Source organism: Rutilus rutilus, assembly GCF_951802725.1.
Source record: "Rutilus rutilus genome assembly, chromosome: 6".
Classification (NCBI taxonomy): domain Eukaryota; kingdom Metazoa; phylum Chordata; class Actinopteri; order Cypriniformes; family Leuciscidae; genus Rutilus; species Rutilus rutilus.
The window spans coordinates 28,584,696-28,605,652 of NC_140214.1; the positions used below are offsets into that span (position 1 = coordinate 28,584,696).

The window sequence follows — 20,957 nt, forward strand, 5'->3', positions numbered from 1 at the left end:
AAAGGCTTACAAAGGAAGAAAATAATATAATATGATGTGCAGTTCAAAAGACATTAACATATGTTCATGATTATGAATAATTACACAAAACAATATTTTCACCTTACAAATGTCAGATTTTCACCTTTTGCAGAACACAGAAGATGATTGGACTCCAAGACATTTTTTAAAATATCTTATTCTGTCCCACAGAAGAAACAAAGTCATACAGGTTTAGAACAACATGAGGGTGAGTAAATGATGACAGAATGTTTCAATTTTTTATTCTATACGCACAATGCAAAAAGCCCTTTTGAAATTTGGTTTTGAATATCATTAGGGTTTGTCTAAACACACTGATTAACAATAAAAAGAGCATTTCCATTTTCAGTTTGTCTTCAGCAAACTGCAGTTTGAGTGACCGCTGATGTCAAGCCTCTGCAGTGAAAAGAGACGTTTCATCTGCTCAGCTGCGGTTTAGGGTGTTTTTATACTAGATTTTTCTTTTTTAATTCGATTCAAAGCTGCCAGAGTCTTGTATCTTGTATCTTGCATGGCACTTCAAGTGCAGTGAAATATTATCAAGTTCCTCCTGCTGTTTATAGAATAGTGTTACTGTATTTTATTATTATTAAGCACTACTGTTTTACTATTCATATAATATTTTTAGTTTTAGTTTTTCTATTTTCAACTTTGTTTTGAATTTTAATGCTTTTTATGCCTTTGTCAGTTTTATTCATTTTTAAAAAATATTTCTATATAGCTTTAATTTATTTTAATTTCAGTTTTAATTTGAGTCATTTTAGTTCTTCAACTTCAACTTATTTTATTTCAATTAACTGCCAAGGCAACATTTCACATTTTTCAAAAAAAGTTTTATTCTAATACTTTTTTTATTTTAATCCAGCTTTATTAAAATTGTAATAACTTTAGTTAAGAATAAAAACAGTATTAAAAATAATATACAGTAGCTATGCTTTTAAAATAAATTATAAAGACTGTGCCAAATGCAGCGTTGTTTACGATATATATGAGCTGCTATTGGATATTTAATGGTTGGAGACCCAAGTTTGGTTTGAAGACGAAAAACATACCAAGCACAATGTTCTCTCACCAATGTCACCATTCCTGATTTCTAACACACACTCAAAGCGTTCGGCGTGATCTTGCGGCTGTCAGAGCAGAAACGAAAGCTGATGCTCTCCGTATGTTTTTACACTGTCTCCGGTCACGTTCATATGTGAATTGTGAGAGCTTATTTCGTTCATTAGATCTGAAAAATCCCATAAATTTACCCACCCATAGACCCTCCCCTCAAATAAATCAGGACAGAAGTGGTTGAAAGTGGACAACAGAGACGGATTAAAACATCAGGTGTAAACGGGAATGTGTCTCCCTCGTCTACTTGTCTTCCGATCGACCAAAACACATCTTAATACCAGGTGTAAAAATGGCCTTAGTTGAGATTCAATTTACTGCCATTGGGGCATTCTGCCAGTTGTACCACATTGTACAGTTGCCAACATGAGCTAAACGTTCTAGCAAAGCTTTTAGAGGGCTTCCCTTCCAACCAGTTAACATCTAAAGGGGATTTACCTCCATTTTCAGATCTCTGTGAGAGCTCTGGGATCTTCCACACAATTTTCTGCGTCTCTGGGTTCCTTTAAAAGCAAGGAATGAGAAAACATTACAATACATCAACACCCTGCTGTTGATTTTTTTAGAGTGATTTTCTTGATAGATCCTTACCAGGTGGCAGGTGGAAGCATGGCCTGGAGTTTGTTCACGCCACCATCCACAGCTACCATGAAGTGGATGTTGGTGAGTGGTGTGGGAGTGGCCATGGCCTCTGTGTTGTATTTATAGTCTATCCTGAGGTCTGTGCTGCTGGCATCACCACGCCAGCTCACCGCAAGGTTCAGCGGCGTGGACTGGATCCCTTGAGTGGACACCTGGAAGGACAAATCTCAAATATCTAACACTACTATAGAGAGGATGACCAGATTCAGGTTTAAAGGGGTCATGACATGAGAAATCAAATTTGCCCAGTGTCTGGAACTAGTGGATGGTTTATTTTTAATGGCGTCATGGAGGTTTATATGTTTGGTTGGAGCGTGTGACTGCAGATTGTTTTGTAAATGAGGCACAGTGTAATGGAGAGATCGCAAAGAAACTTTTGTTGACAGATGAAGCATCGAACTGTACAGGATCTGACAGCAGCTACATCGCAAACCATAAGTAAATGATTTCATAATGCTTTGTTTGTAAATGAAGGTATTATATGGATAATGTCAGCCAATCATAACAGTGGCCATTTACTAACAAACCTTTAAAGGAGCCGCCCCTTAAAAACGGATCATTTCAGACAATGAGGGTTGAAAATAATAATTTTTCCACACATACAGTACCAGTCAAAAGTTTGGAAACACTACTATTTTTAATGCTTTTGCAAGAAGTCTCTTATGCTCATCAAGCCTGCAGTTAAAAACAAAAAAAACAGTAATATTATGAAATATTATTACAATTTAAAATAATGGTTCTCTTTTTTAATATACTTTAAAATGTAATTTATTTTTGTGATGCAAAGCTGAATTTTCATCAGGAAGTACTCCAGTCTTTGGTGTCTTATGATCCTTCAGAAATCATTCTAATATGATAATTTGATACTCAGTTATTATCAATGATGGAAACAGTTGTGCTGTTTAATATATTTTTTTGGAATACTTTTTTCAGGATTCATTGATGAGTAAAACGTTAACAGCATTTATTCATAAAAACAGCATTTATTCAAAATAAAAACATTTCTAACAATATAAATCGTTACCATCACCTTTTATCAATTTAACGCATTCTTGTTGAATTAAAGTACTAATTTCTTAAAAAAAAAATAGTTATTGTTCCCAAACTTTTGAACGGTAGTGTATATTGTTACGAAAGATTTCTATTCTAAATAAATACAGTTCTTTTTAACTTTTTATTCATCAAATAATCCTGAAAAAAGTATCTCAGGTTATAAAAAAAATATTAAGCAGCACAACTGTTTCCAACATTGATCATAAATCAGCATATTAGAATGATTTCTGAAGCATCATAAGACACCAAAGACTGGAGTACTTGCTGATGACAATTCAGCTTTGCATCACAAAAATAAATTACATTTTAAAGTATATTAAAAAAGAGAACCATTATTTTAAATTGTAATAATATTTCATAATATTACTGTTTTTTTTTTTTTTTTTTTTTTTTTTTAACTGCAGGCTTGATGAGCATAAGAGACTTCTTGCAAAAGCATTAAAAATAGTAGTGTTTCCAAACTTTTGACTGGTACTGTATATATATATATATATATATTTTTTTTTTTGTGTGCAAAAAAAACTTTATTGACATTATAAGTGAACCTCAAGAAACATTAAAATAATAAAAGAATAATCCATGTCATGATCCCTTTAAATTATGTAGATCCTCACAGATCATGTTTATGTGCAAAATCCCACCTGGTACTTCAGCATGTCCACATTGTAATACGTGGCCTGTGGCCTCTGCTCAGCCACTTTCTTCAGGTGACTCAACAAGTTTGGCATGTTCACCCAGAACTCCTTCGCGTCACCTGTTGGTGGTGTGGTGTCGCTGCAGGATGGAAATATTCATGTTCAAATAATGCTCTCTCAAAAGGGCTTTAAAACGTTGGCCAAGATTTTTTTTTAAACCAAAGCTGATATCTAGTGAGCAGAGTGGTCAAAGGCTGTTATATAATGCTGATATAATGACACTGCACTTTAATGATAGCAAATAAAATGAATATACATTTACTGTACAAAATATTACATTCATTAAACAAAAAATATTTAAAAACATATTTAACATATTTAAAACATCCTCAACTTAATGTCTGCAAGTCTGTAAAATGACCACTCTTGTTAATAGGTTAGTTAACTGATGCAGATCATCTCAAAATGAGCAATATAGGGCCAATATATATCAGACTGGACAAAGTATATTGGTTTGTCACAAAACAATAAACCTTTTATTTTTTACAGAATTCAGAATTATTGGACAATAACGGCAGATTAGTGAATGTTTATTTCAAAGAACTGGTTTAAAAATAATTAACTGACTCATCTGAGTCATTCTAATGAGTTCCCAGAAGTTTTTATCAGAAGCATTTATGTGCAGTGAAAAAGTATTAAGTAACTGTTGTTTATATAGCATAATGTTATATTAGTATTATTTAGATACTACTATAGTATTATTGATATTTTTAAATAGCCTTTTTAAAAGTTCTGATTTTTGTTTTTCCGTTTTAGTAATTTTAGTTTCCAAGTCATGATTTCTATATGTTTTTTTAAGGTTAAGAATTTCCCTCTATTTTGTATGTTTTAGTAAAAGGGGTGGTATAATGCCCTTTTCACAAGATGTAAAATAAATCTCTGATGTCCCCAGAGTGTGTATGTGAAGTTTTAGCTCAAAATACCCCACAGATATTTTTATATTGCATGTTAAAGTTGTCAATTTTTGAGGGTGAGCAAAAACGCACAGTTTTTGTGTCTGTCCCTTTAAATGCAAATGAGCTGCTGCTCCCGGCACAGAGGGCGGAGCTACAACAGCTTGCACTCACACAGACATGCACTGAAAATTAAAAAAAACGTTTAGCCTTTTATGTTCAAACCGGAGTCAGAAAGATGGAGAGACTCAAGAAGAAGTGACAGCATGTAGACAACATTTCTGAATGGTTAGTTGATGAATTTGTGTAGTTTATGTGTAGTTATCTTCTAGTCATTGATTAGCATATTCTGTCTTGATCATCTATAAATCGTGTTCTGAGGGCGGGGTTTATGTAAATGTTATGGTTGGTGATGTCACTAACCCGGGAGGAATGTCAGCCGTTTGTTGTAGTCCTTAAAAAGAAATTTCTGTAAAAGAAAATATCTCCCTTTGCTTTGAACTTTGAGCGTTGTAACTTTGCAGATGTTGTTTATGCTCAAACAGCACCATTACACACTAACTAGAGTTAGAAAAGTGAAATCATAATCAACCACCCCTTTACCTATAATAACAGTTATACAATAGCTATTTATTCATAAGCAATGTTACATTGTCTACGGTTCCAACTAGGGATGATCATTATACCATATCGGTTATTAGCCGATATTATAATTTTTAAATGTATCTGTACTGTTTATTGTTTGATATATTGTTTGATTCAACATCAGCTGATATTCAGCGGATTTTTAACTGTTCAAGCTAATTTTCCATATTTTTACATTTAGATTACCTCTGCCATCATCTAATGCTTATAGTTAATCAACACCAATAATTTAATAACAAAGTTAAATATAATCTTAAGTAGAATTAAAAATGAATATATATTTTTCATACTGTACATTATCATGTTGTGATGCCTAAATTTGCTTGTAGCTGTCACAGTTGTAGCTGTTTTTCCCTGCCTGTCGGTGCCGTAGTTAGTTCCCTTGGTTACTGATCTGATTCATCATTCAGTTCAGCTGTGCGAGTTTGATTACCTTTGTTTGCTCTTGATTTTAAGGGTGTTAATGACGTCATCTTTTCACAAATTCAAGTTTTTGTTGTTTACACAGAGACCGTTAGCTTGCACTTTGAAACCCGTTTTCAAAACTTCACATTTTCAGACACCCAAAACGCCGTTGTTGTCTGAATGAACGGCCAAAATTTTACGTTTTTAAAACAATGTCGTGTCAACAACCCTAAGTTCCAGTGTCTCTGTTCTCATTTGCCTGGTCTCATCAGTGTATAACGTTTTTTGCATTTCCTGTTACTCATTAAAGACTTTTGAATCTAATCTTTTTCGTCGTGTGTTCTCAACAACCGGTTAGTGAGTAGCATTGCTTGTTTTGTTTTTAATACATTTAGAGAAAATAACATATAATTTGTAATACTGACCATAACACAGGTTGACAATCATTAAAAAGCGTGGTTCAACTGAACGATTCATTCACTAGTTGCAAGTGTTGTATTACCAGCACAGCAGCTGTGGGTTGGGAAGGACCTGGTCCAGCTGACTGTACTGACTGATGGTGAAGGTCAGCACTGGTGGACTGGGGTGGCTGGAGAAGTGTCTGGTGATCCCTGCCGGGAAAGACAGCACCATCTCACCAGTGATCTTCACCAAACACCTACAACACACAGCAAGACACGAGAGAAAAACATTAAATTCAACAAATTTTAACTAAACATGAGCTAAATTCAAAATCTGACTTTAAAATATGCCCTGCATGCTTACCTAGTTGGATCGGCTCCTTTAAAGTAGGCGCTGATGGTCTCCGTGAAGGCGGCTGCCACTGGTAGAGTGTCTTGGGGTCCCATTGTGAGAGGACTCGGACCTCTGGAACATGCTGAAATACAGAAGGAGATCTACTTTGATCTAAAGGTCACACAACTTACTGAACTGAAGAAGGCATTATGCCTTGTTATCATCTTCACACTGTGTATAATCAGCGATAACTGACTTGGGACAGCTGTGTTGTGGCCCACCTGACACAGAGAGGTTCAGTTCTCGGCCTAGTGTAGGTGTGGAGGCTGTGCTCAGAGAGGTGACGGAGGAGATGGAGGAGGTGCTCTCAGCTCTGGCCAGAGGAGCAAAGGGTGGAGGACTCCAGGAGTGGATCGGGGGGCTGAAGGGACGGGCCTGAGGGGAAACAGAAATAACAGCTTGAACCAGACATTACAAATCTGACGCCTAGTTCACACTCCCTTAATGAACAATTGCAACTATTGTTGTCTTTGAGCAGTATATGGGTATAAATAACCATAAATACTTGAGGTTTATTGTTTGGATCTTTAGAATTAGTGAGAACAACCAAAGCAATAATTTCCTAGGCCAGTGGTTCTCAAACAGGGGCCCTCAGCACACTTCGAAAGAGGGGGCAAGATGACTTTAAATATTTAAAATGAGATAAAACAAGATTCTGATTAAGCTAAACCAGATACAAATCAAGATGTAAACTGAAATCATATTTCTTATTTTACTTGGTGTCCTTAACTGCCATTTTTATTAAATAATTAAATGTGTAATTTCTAGACCTGGGAAGTCATTAAAAAATGTTTTATAATGAATATAATTTATATATAAACAAATATTAGCCCCTTTCACACATAATACAGTATTTACTGGTAAATTACCAGAAAGAGATCATGTGTGAACAGGACCTTTTAAAAAATACAGTTCCATCAATTTACCAGTACGAGAAGTTGTAACATTACCAGTTAAATACTGGTATGGTGCTCAGTGTGAACAAAGAATGAAGATTACCGTTATGAGCATGTACGAGGTCCGAACGGCAAACCATGAAGTTCTTATGGAGATGACGTGATTACTCCGAGCCGTTTACAGTAAGCTCTACTGCTTTTTAATAGTTTTTCTATGTTAATATGAGCTAGATTGACATCTTTGACCGTTGCGCCATGTCTCTCAACTTTTTAAACGTGTCACGCTCGAGACCCTCCCTTCTTTTCAATTCATCAGCGATGCCGCTCTGCAGTTGGATACTAATATGCGCATCTCGTGTTTTTAAGAGAAAAAAACCATCTCCCTATGCCTGTCCCTCAAAAGTAACACTTATTTTTTTTTTACTTAAGTATAAAGTTGCGCTTTACACTTGTGGAATCCGTATGTTCGTTTGGCCGGAAGCTAGTTATTTTACTTTATAAAGTTTTAAATATGGATATTTTTCTTACACAAACGCATCACTTCGCTTCAGAAGGCCTTTATTAACCCCCCAGAGCCGTGTGGAGCACTTTTATGATGGATAGATGCACTTTTATGGACTTCAAAGCAGAAACGGCCATTCACTGCCATTATAAAGCTTGGAAGAGCCAGGACATTTTTTAATATAACTCCGATTGTATTCGTCTGAAAGAAGAATGTCATATACACATAGGATGGTTTCAGGGTGAGTAAATCATGGGCTAATTTTCATTTTTGGGGGAACTATCCCTTTAATGCTAAAAAGCCAGAACACCGTTGCTTGTATGAACAGCATATTTGTGTAATTCTGGTAATTTTACGGTAATTTACTGGGATTACAGTACGCTAATGTCTTTGACAATGTGTTGAGAACCACTAGGCATCTTCTTTTGAGGTGAACTTTTTCAACAGCAGTGGAGAGAGTCATACCAGATCTGCTAGGTTTGGTTTTCCAGGTGGTAGTTTCGGTCGTGATGATGGTCTTGGTGGAAGAGGTGGGATGGGGCTGCCAGCAGACAGTGGAGTGCCAGCACGTGCGGGAGAGGACGGCCCTAAGAACATAAAATAAGATCATTATTACAGAAGTACTTCAGTGTGGTCATTCATTAATTTATCATTAATTATTATTATTACTAAAGGAACAGTTCACCCAGAAATGAAAATGATCCCACGATTTACTCACCCTCAAGCCATCCTAGGTGTATATGACTTTCCTCTTTCAGCCAAACACAATCAGAGCCATATTCATAAATATCCTGCCTCTTCCAAGCTTTATATTGGTGTTGAATAGTGCCTGAGTTTTTGAAGCTCCAAAAGTAATCCATACGGCTCGATGGGGTTAATATCTATATTTAAAACTTTCTAGACTATAATCACTGTTTTCCGGCAATGGCCATATGCGGCATCACGAGAGAGTTGAGTTCAGGCGGAAGGGTGACCTCTGACTCGATGTATGATGTAGGAGTAGCGTAAGCTTAGGTGCGAATGGACCCCTCTCGCGAAAACAATCTTTTGTGAACACGGATACAACTGTTGCCAGAAGCCAGTGATTATAGTTTTAAATATAAACATTTTATATTTATATTTGTACAGTATTTTTCTTACAAAAACCCATCGGTTTGCTTCAGAGGGCATTTATTAACCCACTGGAGTTGTATGGATTAATTTTATGATGCATGGATGCTATGCAAGGATATTATTTAATAGAACTCAGATTGCTGAAAGAAGAAAGTCAGATACATCTAGGATGGCTTGAGGGTGAGTCAATGATGGGATCATTTTCATTTTTGGGTGAACTAATAATTTTATTATTAATGCAGCTGTTAAAATAATAATAATGGTTCAATCAAGGCTCCTGTTGACATGGTGATTTCTTTCATTTGTTCAGTTTTATTATATAATAATAATAATAATTGTATTGGTTCTCATTTAGTTTCATGGATTATTAATAATACTGAATGAGTTTAAAATATTAATAATACTCTGTCTTGTAACAGTATTTCTCTGAGAAGGTGAAAACTGTAATCTCTTGTAAACTGTAAACTCTTTTGAATAAAGTTAATAATCTATCCATTTCCCTTGATGAAATGCGATATTGCCATTATGCCATTACAGCAGTACGGAGCCCTGCACATGACATAAAGGACAAAAACGAGAATTTGTTCCCACAAATTATTGATTAGTTCCCTTGTTTTAATTACATCATGGCTATAGTATAACTAAATTAAACAAGGGAATTAATTGGTAAAACATGATTACAATGTTTTTTCTTTAGTACTGTATGTCATGTGCTCAGTACTTGGACAAAGGAAATAATAAAATGTAGGTGTGCTAGCCAATAAGAGAGAATTCATAGTTCAAAAACAACTGACCTTAAAATCTGAAAAAACAGAAAAAACAAGCTAAGATCAGTTAGCTCCATGGATGCAAGCTTTAGCATTTTGAAACTCTCCATTCAATACTGTAAGACTCCACTGGTCTAGAATTTAGTCTTTTTTTTCTTTCTTCATTATTTCCATGTCAATGTGTCATTATGCTCTCTTCAGTATTAAAAGGATACTCCACCCAAAAACAAAAACAAAAAAAAACATTCATCATTTACTCAGCCTCATGCCATCCCAAATGTATATGACTTTTTTCTTCAGATGAACACAGTTTTTTAGAAAAAAAAAATCCATCTCTGTGAGTCTGTATACTACAAAGAACCTCCAAAGTTGATGCTGATTCGGCGGTAATACTTATGACAAATAAATGTCTTCTAAAGCGAAACAATAGGCTAGAAAAATATTTTAAACTTTTTTTTGAATTACTGTAAAAACCATCGCTTCCGGTCATATGTGGGTTCATGACAGCGTTGTGAAGCGCTACAAAAGTACATCCTGACGCTCACGCGAGAAGTGATGCAGCAGCACAGAGGATGTTTACATCAAGCATGAACTCATGAACAATGTATGACCATTGGCAGGAAGCAATGGTTTATAGGTTTAAAAGAGTAGCTATTTTCTTACTTTTCGTGTTAGTTTTGCTTGGTTTTTTTAAGAGTCAACTATGGGGGTCTCATACACTTGCATTATATGGACTCACAGAGAAGGTTTATTATCCTTAAAGATCTTTGTTTGCATTCATCTGAGGAAAGAAAATAATATACTGTACAACTGGAATAGCATGAGTACGAGTAACTGATGAGAGAACTTTCCATTTATGGATGGAGTATCCCTTTCAGTAACAACTGCTAACTTACCACTGCCGGGCCCCGGGGAGCCCATCACACTCCTGTAAGTAGGAGGGGGCAGTGGAGGCGGGGTTCCTCTGAAGCTTCCAGCTGCAATGTCTTTGGGTGATGTGCCAAACACAGTAAACTCGTCCCTCATGCTCGCCAAGTCAGGGGTTCTTCTACTGTCGTCTCTCAAGGTGAGAGGGGAAGGTATGGCTCCATGTGGAGGGTGGTCCGCTGGCAGGAAGGGCAGTCCAGGGCTGGCAGGAGTCACGGGGGACTCTAGGGTGAGCTCAGGCTCTGGGAGCTGAAAGCAGCAGGGAAGGTCCAGGGGACTCAGAGGAGAGTCTAAGGGCGGTGGTGGTGGAGGTGAATCTGGAGGCGGGATGGAGTGCAGGGGGGGAGGGGGCGAGGCGGGAGGCGGCAGGTTGAGGGGCGAGGTCGGAGGCGAGTCCGCGGGGGAAGAGGACAGAGGTGGGGAAGGGGCGGGTTCATCTGGTGGAGGAGGTCTGGCGGGAGAGCCCTCGCTGAAGCTCACCCAACTGCACTGCACCACATCTGATCCAGACCTGGGCGTTTCTACAGGCCCGAAAACACAGTCCAAGTCAGGCATAAATGCCCCTGTGGCCGGGTCAGATAATGAGGAATCCTGATAGGCCGAAGCTGATCCATGTCCTCTGACACTAGGAACCACGCTATAATAACCTGATTGGAAAGAACAACAATGAACTGTCAAATACTCTTCCATCTTTCACCACCACCAAAAAACTAGGGGTGTATTGCATATATGTGTATATAATTGTTGTTTTAACAAAGTTGAAGCTGACATTATCGAGTATGTCGCTCACTGCAAAAACATGCCTTGAGAGTGCACACTTTCTCTTTTGCCTTGTAAAATAGTTAGAATGTCCCGAAAATTCAATATATGGGGCAAAAATGACCCTTTATGAGCTTTTGTCTTGAATAACTTTTTATACAACAGTTCAATAAACAAGGAAATAATATTGTGTTACATTTTAGACACAATGTTGACAATATAGTTTTTTTGCTCTACTTCACCAATGAAAATAGTTTCAAACAAAGCTGCAATGAAACTGTTGTGCGTCTCTGAGCAACACACAATGGACACTGTACTATCCCATGAGGCCACAGGATTTGTGAATGGCAGTGAAGCCCCATGGTTCGGCACGCATGTGATTCACATATTAATTGCTAAGTTTGAGCCTCATCGAGGGAAAGTTGATCATTTGCACATGTTTTTTTCTTGCCAATTTACACATTCAAGCGATTTTAAACCATTTCAGCGCAAATGCTGTTTTAGATGCAGCTTCTGTAGCAGTTCTGCAGTGCAAAAAAGATTTTGTTGATATTGATTTCAATATCTATAGTGTCTTATTATTATAATTGAATTTATTGATCAAGTGTAAGAATTTGACAAAATATGATGCATATACAGTGAGGAAAATAAGTATTTGAACACCCTGCTATTTTGCAAGTTCTCCCACTTAGAAATCATGGAGGGGTCTGAAATTGTCATCGTAGGTGCATGTCCACTGTGAGAGACATAATCTAAAAAAAAAAAATCCAGAAATCACAATGTGTGATTTTTTAACTATTTATTTGTATGATACAGCTGCAAATAAGTATTTGAACACCTGAGAAAATCAATGTTAATATTTGGTACAGTAGCCTTTGTTTGCAATTACAGAGGTCAAACGTTTCCTGTAGTTTTTCACCAGGTTTGCACACACTGCAGGAGGGATTTTGGCCCACTCCTCCACACAGATCTTCTCTAGATCAGTCAGGTTTCTGGGCTGTCGCTGAGAAACACGGAGTTTGAGCTCCCTCCAAAGATTCTCTATTGGGTTTAGGTCTGGAGACTGGCTAGGCCACGCCAGAACCTTGATATGCTTCTTACAGAGCCACTCCTTGGTTATCCTGGCTGTGTGCTTCGGGTCATTGTCATGTTGGAAGACCCAGCCTCGACCCATCTTCAATGCTCTAACTGAGGGAAGGAGGTTGTTCCCCAAAATCTCACAATACATGGCCCCGGTCATCATCTCCTTAATACAGTGCAGTCGCCCTGTCCCATGTGCAGAAAAACACCCCCAAAGCATGATGCTACTACCCCCATGCTTCACAGTAGGGATGGTGTTCTTGGGATGGTACTCATCATTCTTCTTCCTCCAAACACGTTTAGTGGAATTATGACCAAAAAGTTCTATTTTGGTCTCATCTGACCACATGACTTTCTCCCATGACTCCTCTGGATCATCCAAATGGTCATTGGCAAACTTAAGACGGGCCTTGACATGTGCTGGTTTGAGCAGGGGAACCTTCCGTGCCATGCATGATTTCAAACCATGAAGTCTTAGTGTATTACCAACAGTAACCTTGGAAACGGTGGTCCCAGCTCTTTTCAGGTCATTGACCAGCTCCTCCCGTGTAGTTCTGGGCTGATTTCTCACCTTTCTTAGGATCATTGAGACCCCACGAGGTGAGATCTTGCATGGAGCCCCAGTCCGAGGGAGATTGACAGTCATGTTTAGCTTCTTCCATTTTCTAATGATTGCTCAAACAGTGGACCTTTTTTCACCAAGCTGCTTGGCAATTTCCCCGTAGCCCTTTCCAGCCTTGTGGAGGTGTACAATTTTGTCTCTAGTGTCTTTGGACAGCTCTTTGGTCTTGGCCATGTTAGTAGTTGGATTCTTATTGATTGTATGGCGTGGACAGGTGTCTTTATGCAGCTAACGACCTCAAACAGGTGCATCTAATTTAGGATAATAAATGGAGTGGAGGTGGACATTTTAAAGGCAGACTAACAGGTCTTTGAAGGTCAGAATTCTAGCTGATAGACAGGTGTTCAAATACTTATTTGCAGCTGTATCATACAAATAAATAGTTAAAAAATCATATATTGTGATTTCTGGATTTTTTTTTTTAGATTATGTCTCTCACAGTGGACATGCACCTACGATGACAATTCCAGACCCCTCCATGATTTCCAAGTGGGAGAACTTGCAAAATAGCAGGGTGTTCAAATACTTATTTTCCTCACTGTATCTAATAAGGTTAGAAAAAAATTCCCTTGTAAAGGTAAAACGCCCCTGGAAATCAATTTAAGGTGGCAAAAATGTCCACAACAGACCTAAACCAGTAAAGGTACCAGCACAAAAACACACTCAGCAAAATAGTCAAAATATTGTTACTGACAAAATCATAGAAAATATTGGGATATCATTTTTGACAATATCGCACACCCCTACCACAAACATAAAGCCAGGAACAAGTATTCTAGAGAAAGACGATCCTGGAACTCAGTTCTTTGAAAAGAATGAAATGACATGTTTTTGGATGTTTACTTGGAGCTGTCAGTACGTACCGGAGGATTCTACAGAGCTAGAGCTGCGTCCAGGTGGAGTGACAGGAATGTTCTTTGGAGGAAGTGGAGGCGGAACTGAAAAGACAGTTGACAGGGCATGTTCGGAAAGAAGTACTACCTTACTGAATATTGCGCTGAATAAAGACTGTTTTGTAAGATGATGAATGTGGAGCAGTACCAGCAGTGGGCAGAGATCTGCTCAGAACACAGGTGGAGAGAGAGGCGGACCGACACCAGGGCTCCGGCTCAACCAGGAACACTGTCATTAACATTAATGAAAGAAACGCCCATCAATACAATCCTTGACCAACACAAATATTTCATAAGACAAAGCAAAGCAAGACACAGAAGAAAATTTTTCTGATAAACTGATTAACCTGTTAACTGTCACCCCCTTTTTGAGCATAGATTTGAACTTAAATGGTTGTAATTTATGAATACTTTAGAATACAGACACAAGTCACTTTTTAAAGGAAACACTCAGCAGATTATTGCAGAAGTGAAAGTAGCTTGCAAAAATAAGTGTTAAAGGTCCCATTGCATGAAAATTTCACTTTATGAGGTTTTTTAACCTTAATATGAGTTCCCTAGCCTGCCTATGGTCCCCCAGTGGCTAGACGTTTTGATGTGTGTAAACCAAGCCCTGGGTATTTTTAAGAAAATGAAAGCTCAGATGGGCGAATCTAGAAATCCTCCCCTTATGTCGTCATAAGGGGAAAGGTTACATCCCCTTTCTCTTCTTTGCCCGCAAAAAGAATTTGGCCCGCCCATGAGAAAATATTTTTTTCCTCGAGAGATATCATGGCTTGCAAACGAGTGAAGCATGGCAGTTGCTCAGTGTTTGGATGTACAAATGAACACAAAGATAATTTTTTAGTTCCTTCATCCGAGCCTCTGAAGAACCAGTGGGTTATGTGAATTTCTGATGTGTAATTGTTCAAGTTCAGACAGATAATCTTTCTCTCAAAATCGTTCAATACTGTTTATGCATCAGTAAATCAAGCCAGTGACTAAACGATCAACTTCACGTCGTTTCTTTTAGTATGATGAAAATAATCTTACTTAAACTGTGATTAATATATACAGATAGCGATCAAAGAACGCTCCCTTTCCAATCGCCCAAGCTGTCAATCACACAGCGCGAGTTTATCTGGACACTTGCCAAAACTCATTAAGAAATCAATGACGCTGTTACGCCACATCGAAGCTCTTACTGTACTTACCTCATGTTTGCATTGGTGAAATCATTAGTGAGAGTGCAGAAACTGCGTTGCAATGATAAGATCTTCATTCACGCGATCAACAGGCTGTCATCTGCTCAATGCTCATCACTGCAACATTTTATGTGATGGGAACAGATCTAAATACTTAAAAAACTTCTCACGATTCGTTAATCCTGATATCTGTAATAGTTAAATAGTAAAAACGTATAATAGCTGTAATAGTTAAAGTATTCGAGAGAGTTCCACATGTAATGCTAGATATTTCATATGCAAGCATGTCAGCCAATCACAGCAGTGGGCGTTTACACTGAAGTCTCACAGAGACATGCCCCTTCAAACAGAGCATTCAAATCAGAGGCTAAAATCAGGCTAGGAAATATGCCTTTTATTTCTAAATTATAACAACTTTTGATCTAAAAAAAATACTAACATTATAAGAGCACCCCAGGAAACATTCTAAAATAATAAAATAATCCATGCAATGGGACCTTTAAAAGTTATAGAAATGTAAAGAGTTTATTGTAAAGTAAATGTACCGAACTGAACATTTTTTTATACAAAATATATATTTTACAAAATAATTTGGACTCTATAATGGCTAGAAAATCAATGCCATATGTCTAACCAAGTTGTGTTCCAAATTTGAAGTTGATATCACAAAAATTGAGCCCGCTAAAATCATAGGATGACTTTTGAGTGTTTAAAGTGCCCCTGGTATGCTATTTCCTATATTACCTTTTATTTAGTGTGTAATAAGGTCTGCAAAGTTTTAAAGATCAAAGCGGAAGACAAATAAAGTGATTTTTTCTCCTAAAAGAAAGGATCGATTATGAACTGCTGAAACGAGTCGTCTGCAATTCCAGTCTTACTTCCTGTTACAAACCTATGTAACATGTAACAAATTTGCATAATGCCAACCTATGGTCTTCACTGGCTGCCCACAAACAACCGGCCCTCAAACACTGTAGTTGTAGCTGAGGTCTGGTAGAGTTTGGTTTGTGTTGTCAATCGTCGAGAAGACGCTGTTTTCGGCGCAGCGAATACACTTTGCATGCACATCAAAAGGACTCGCGCTGGAATTGATACAGAAAAACCGATGCCATCATTACTGCTCGTAACAATTTGTGTACAAGTGCTGAGGAAGCGTCTGGAGCTGAAATTCAAAAACGGTAATGGGAGTTTCGTTTCTGGCACAAGCAGTCGACCAATCACAACAGACTGGACCATCTGACCAATCACAGCATTGTATTATCACTGAAAGAGTCTGAATCTTTGAGCAAACGGCTTTTAGGCTCTTTGAGGAATGAGGTAATGCTGCAAATGTATAATATGAATTTTTTTTAAATTATTTTTTACCTTTGATGCTAAATCTATTGTAGGAGACCTTTGAAATCAAAATTAGGAACATTTAAAATAGCATAATGGGGCAACTTTAAGCTTTCAAATTATGCCTAATTTATGATTATTACTAAAATTTGTGGTGGGGAAAAAAAGGCAATAAAAAAAGTGTGCCCAGAGTCCTGCTACCGAGACACTGACAGTTAACAGGGTAATCTTGTAAACCACATATAATATTTTGCCACATAAAATAACCCAGCAATGTAAGGTTATTTATAAGTATGAATGTAACTTTCCATAATGGAAAGCGTTACCTTCTGAGTTGTGTGCTTCAAAATTGGTCTCAAACGGTGGGCCGAAAAACGCTGCTGTGTGCTCTCTTTTTATGTGAGACAGAAGAAAAACAACAAGTCCAAAATATACCAAGAGTATGCAGGCAGTGAAATTTAGAAAGGTTACTCAACTGAAAATGAATTATTTAATAGTGAGCAGAACCACAAAGTTCCATAAGGATTGGTGATGACGGCACACTAACCTGGGCGGGTCTGAACCAGGCCCTGGGGTTGTCGTGGGTGTTGGAGTAGATCGTCTTGGTCTGGCAATCTCCTCACCTGGAATATGCAAAGAAGACAACTATTTAAAAGTGACAGCCATGATCGACAAACTGGAGTGATACGACAATACAAGTCATGTCGATATTTCCAAATGAACACTCACTTGACAGGTTTCGTTTCATCTGGCACTGTAACAAAGGTCACAGAAGAAGATAACAAAGACATTTCAAGGACAACAAACACTATATACAACATTTATATGAACTAACATGAAGGGATAGAAAGAAAATGTTTTTGAAAGAAGTCTCTTGTGAACCTAGTTAACATCTTGCAAAATACTTTTTTATATAAACTTGCAACTGCCAGTTCTAAAGTCAGAATTGTGAGTTAGAAAGTCAGAATTGCGTGATATATAGTCGTATTTGCATTATAAAGTTAGAATTGCGAGATATAAACTCCCAATTCTAACTTTATAATATGCAACTGCGAGTTATGTCAGAATTGCGAGTTATAAAGTCAGAATTGCGAGCAAGCTTCCATAGTTTTCTATTAGTTTACATCAAAATGTAATTTATTCCTGTGATCAAAGCTGAATTTTCAGCATCATTACGCCAGTCTTCAGTGTCACATGATCTTTCAGAAATCATTCTAATATAATGAATTGATGCTCAAGAAACATTTCTTATTATTATAAATGTTGAAAACAGTTCATGTTTGTGGAAACTGTGAAATATTTGTTTTCAGGATTCTCTGATCAATAGATAGCTCAAAAGAACAGCATTTTGTAACATAATAAATGTCTTAACTGTCACTGTTGATTACTTTTAAGCATCAATGCTTAAAAAAAGTATTAATTTCTTTTTATTTTTTTTATACTTTTAAAAAACCAGTAAAGGTAGATGGGCCACAGTCAAAAGTGGAAATATATGCATACCTGCGACCACATATTATTTTTAAGCAAATACTTATAGTTAAATCTCTACCCTTTGACACATTTCTACCGCTGCACTGAATATACAGTGTCATCATGTGAGATAACGGGTATTATTTGGCACCTGGACATTGTTTTCCATCAGTACCATTAATCATTGAAAACTAATGAAGCTTCTCTGACACAACTGATGAGCGGAAAACATCTTCAGGTAATGGACAACAGAGTGAACTCCATCTGACATTCACGCCCAACATGCAGTACAGTACAATACCCAGTACAGTAGTAACACACCATGAAGCATCATCACGATGAAATGTTCAGTGTAACACAGCTTGTATTGCGCATGCAATAGCAACATCAGCATCATATCAGTACATTTTGGTAATATTTATCTATCTCATTTACAATAACCATACTTACTGGACTTCGTCTCTGAGATCAGCAAAAAAGGAGAAAGAACAGACCTGGTCAGAGAGTGAGTAACAGATCAGTACTATTAACAAAAACAATATTTAGAAGAGGAAAACATGCGTGATGGATCTTTCCAGGTGGAAGCACACTTCTTCATTATACATGAAAGCATTAATGCATTATAAATGCATTTCTGTGACTCAAAGAGTACAAAATGTTACTAGCTACAACATGTTTATGGGTTTATATAACTTGAATGCAATGTATTGTCAGTTGCTTTGGATAAATGCATCTGCAAAATTCATAAATGTAAAATTTACATAAAGCCAGTAATTCAAATAACTTAAACCATTTCAATTAAAAAAGAATTTATGATTGAAAAATATCACTCATTGTTTACTTAAACACAGTTCTAGGGATGCAGCAATATTCAAATTCTGAATGATGCTGTTAAAATAAAAATAGTTGCATGTTATGGCCAATAATCAGTCAATATTCAATTTCAATACTATTTTGTCTAACAAACTTAAAAAAACACTAAAAACTAAAATAAATAATTTTAAATGTACAAGTGTACAAGTCATCACAACAAACAATGTATGAAATAATAATACAATGTAATATAGTGCCGTTCAAAAGTTTGGGGTCAGAATGTTTTTTATAAAGAAATGAATACTTTTATTCAGCAAGGATGCATTAAATTAATCAAAAGTGACAGTAAAGGCATTTATAATATTACAAAAGGTTTCTATTTAAAAATGTATCACTCAAAGATAACATATATATCATGGTTTCCACAAATCTATTAAATAGCAAAACTGTTTTCAACACTGATAATAGTAATAAATGATTATTCACCATCAAATAAACATAATAGAATGATTTCTGAAGGATCATGTGACACTGAAGACTGGAGTAATGATGCTGAAAATTCAGCTTTGCATCACAGGAATAAATTACATTTATGTATTACAATAGAAAACAGTTATTTTAAATTGTAATGATTTTTCATAGTATTACCATTTTTACTGTATTTTTGATCAAATAGACACAGCCTATGTGTCTTACATGAGCTATAGTCCTATGAGCATTACATAAAAAAATTATCTTTCAGACCCTAAACTTTTGAACGGTAGTGTACAAGAATGTATGAAAAATGGATGTTTGTTTTGAGTTTTGCTTAAGCTTACAGGTGTTATTTAATTATTAGTGTTTTCAAAGATTAACTTTAAGTATTAGATGAGAGCAAAAATAATGAAAAAAATAAAAAAGTAGTGATTATGAGTATGCACAAACAAATACCCAATATCGACAGACACCAATAAAAAACAACAACTAAACTGCAAAGTCTTAAAACTTAAGTCAAGTTTATTTATGCATTTCAGATTCATTTCAAGCATTGTTGATTATGGTTAAATTCAATTGGATTGAACTAAAATTTTTCCAGTATAGCACTTATGATGGATTCACCATTTGCCATTATGATCCTGAGAGCTAAGGTATACTAAACTAAGGTAAAACCAGACAGAAGTGTAAAAACACTTGCTTACCGGACTCTTTCTCTGTGTGAGGAAACAGAAGAACAGAGGAAATCATCTCAAAATTTGAATGTGAATATTATTATGGGACATCAGCAGTGTAAAGTAAAACTTAAAGACGAACCAGAGGGGATGGAGATATGGCCAGCGTCCCCACTGAGGCCTTCAGCTCATCCATAGTAGATACTGTGCAGGTTCCACTGTTTGCTGCCAATGGCTTGATCTTGATCTTAAATTTCTTCCCATGCTCCTCCTCTCCCTCTCCCTCTGATTCACTGGAGGAGCAGCCCATCTTGACTTTTGAACCTGGTGAATCTTGTTATGGAATTCCATCGTTTTTTCTCTTTATTTTTATACAAATTAAAGGTCAGAAAAGATGGGAAATGAGCACAGATCAATATGCAACTAAAAAGACTAAAAAGGATATTTCCCCCTTGTTCTCCAGGTTTAACGCTGTACCCTTCATCATCCACATCAGGAGAGTTCTGTTATGGTACAGACAAACACATGAGGCATTACATTCACAGGAACTACAAAGACCGTATGAAAAATCAGCATTCAGAGAGATTTACTTACATATCGATCCCAGTCGATCTCACCGTAAAAACCATTGGGTGCACCATTGGCTTTTTTCTGGGAATAAAACATAATAGGGAATAGGATGAGACATTGTAAGAATGATCACAATGAAATAATAATTCACAATGCTACCTAAACTAAGTTTGTAGACCGTTTATTCACTTTCATGGATTGTTTTGTACTCACAGATTTTTCTTTGTCTGGTGATCCACTGAAAGAGATGAAAGCAATTGTTTAGAGTATCAGAGTTCAGCTATATGACAGAATGATAAGTATATAAGTATGATAAGTACAGGTCTATTATTAATGTACCATCCATTTTACATTGACCTGCCAGGGAGCCGGGGCCCACTAGGGGGCCTCAAGATGGCTTAAAATAATTTAAAATAAGACAATAACAAGCAGTAAAACAACCAAAAGTATTAAACATCTACAACTAAAAACTAAAAAACGGATTCACACTGTCTTGAAAAAATATGTGATTTCTAGCACTGGATAAGTCATGTAAATGAATAAAATCATATAACTCCACGGCTATTATATGGTGGCCGAGAGAAAAAAAAAAATAGAAAAAACATCTTCATCA

At 36.7% G+C, this 20,957-nt stretch overlaps 1 protein-coding gene across 1 annotated transcript in view; it reads right to left on the reverse strand.

Moving 5' to 3' along the window:
• sgip1b (SH3GL interacting endocytic adaptor 1b) overlaps positions 1 to 20,957 on the reverse strand; it is a 34,063-nt gene that overhangs the window by 6,115 nt on the left and 6,991 nt on the right. The window contains 20 exon segments of the mRNA XM_084412725.1: positions 1,576 to 1,640; positions 1,729 to 1,931; positions 3,474 to 3,606; positions 5,973 to 6,128; positions 6,236 to 6,366; positions 6,370 to 6,466; positions 6,468 to 6,640; positions 8,129 to 8,250; positions 10,440 to 11,117; positions 13,795 to 13,869; positions 13,973 to 14,053; positions 16,670 to 16,734; positions 16,891 to 16,966; positions 17,073 to 17,097; positions 18,264 to 18,275; positions 19,805 to 19,816; positions 19,917 to 20,101; positions 20,220 to 20,277; positions 20,369 to 20,425; positions 20,558 to 20,582. Of these exon segments, the coding sequence (XP_084268851.1) occupies positions 1,576 to 1,640; positions 1,729 to 1,931; positions 3,474 to 3,606; positions 5,973 to 6,128; positions 6,236 to 6,366; positions 6,370 to 6,466; positions 6,468 to 6,640; positions 8,129 to 8,250; positions 10,440 to 11,117; positions 13,795 to 13,869; positions 13,973 to 14,053; positions 16,670 to 16,734; positions 16,891 to 16,966; positions 17,073 to 17,097; positions 18,264 to 18,275; positions 19,805 to 19,816; positions 19,917 to 20,101; positions 20,220 to 20,277; positions 20,369 to 20,425; positions 20,558 to 20,582 (2,429 nt within the window).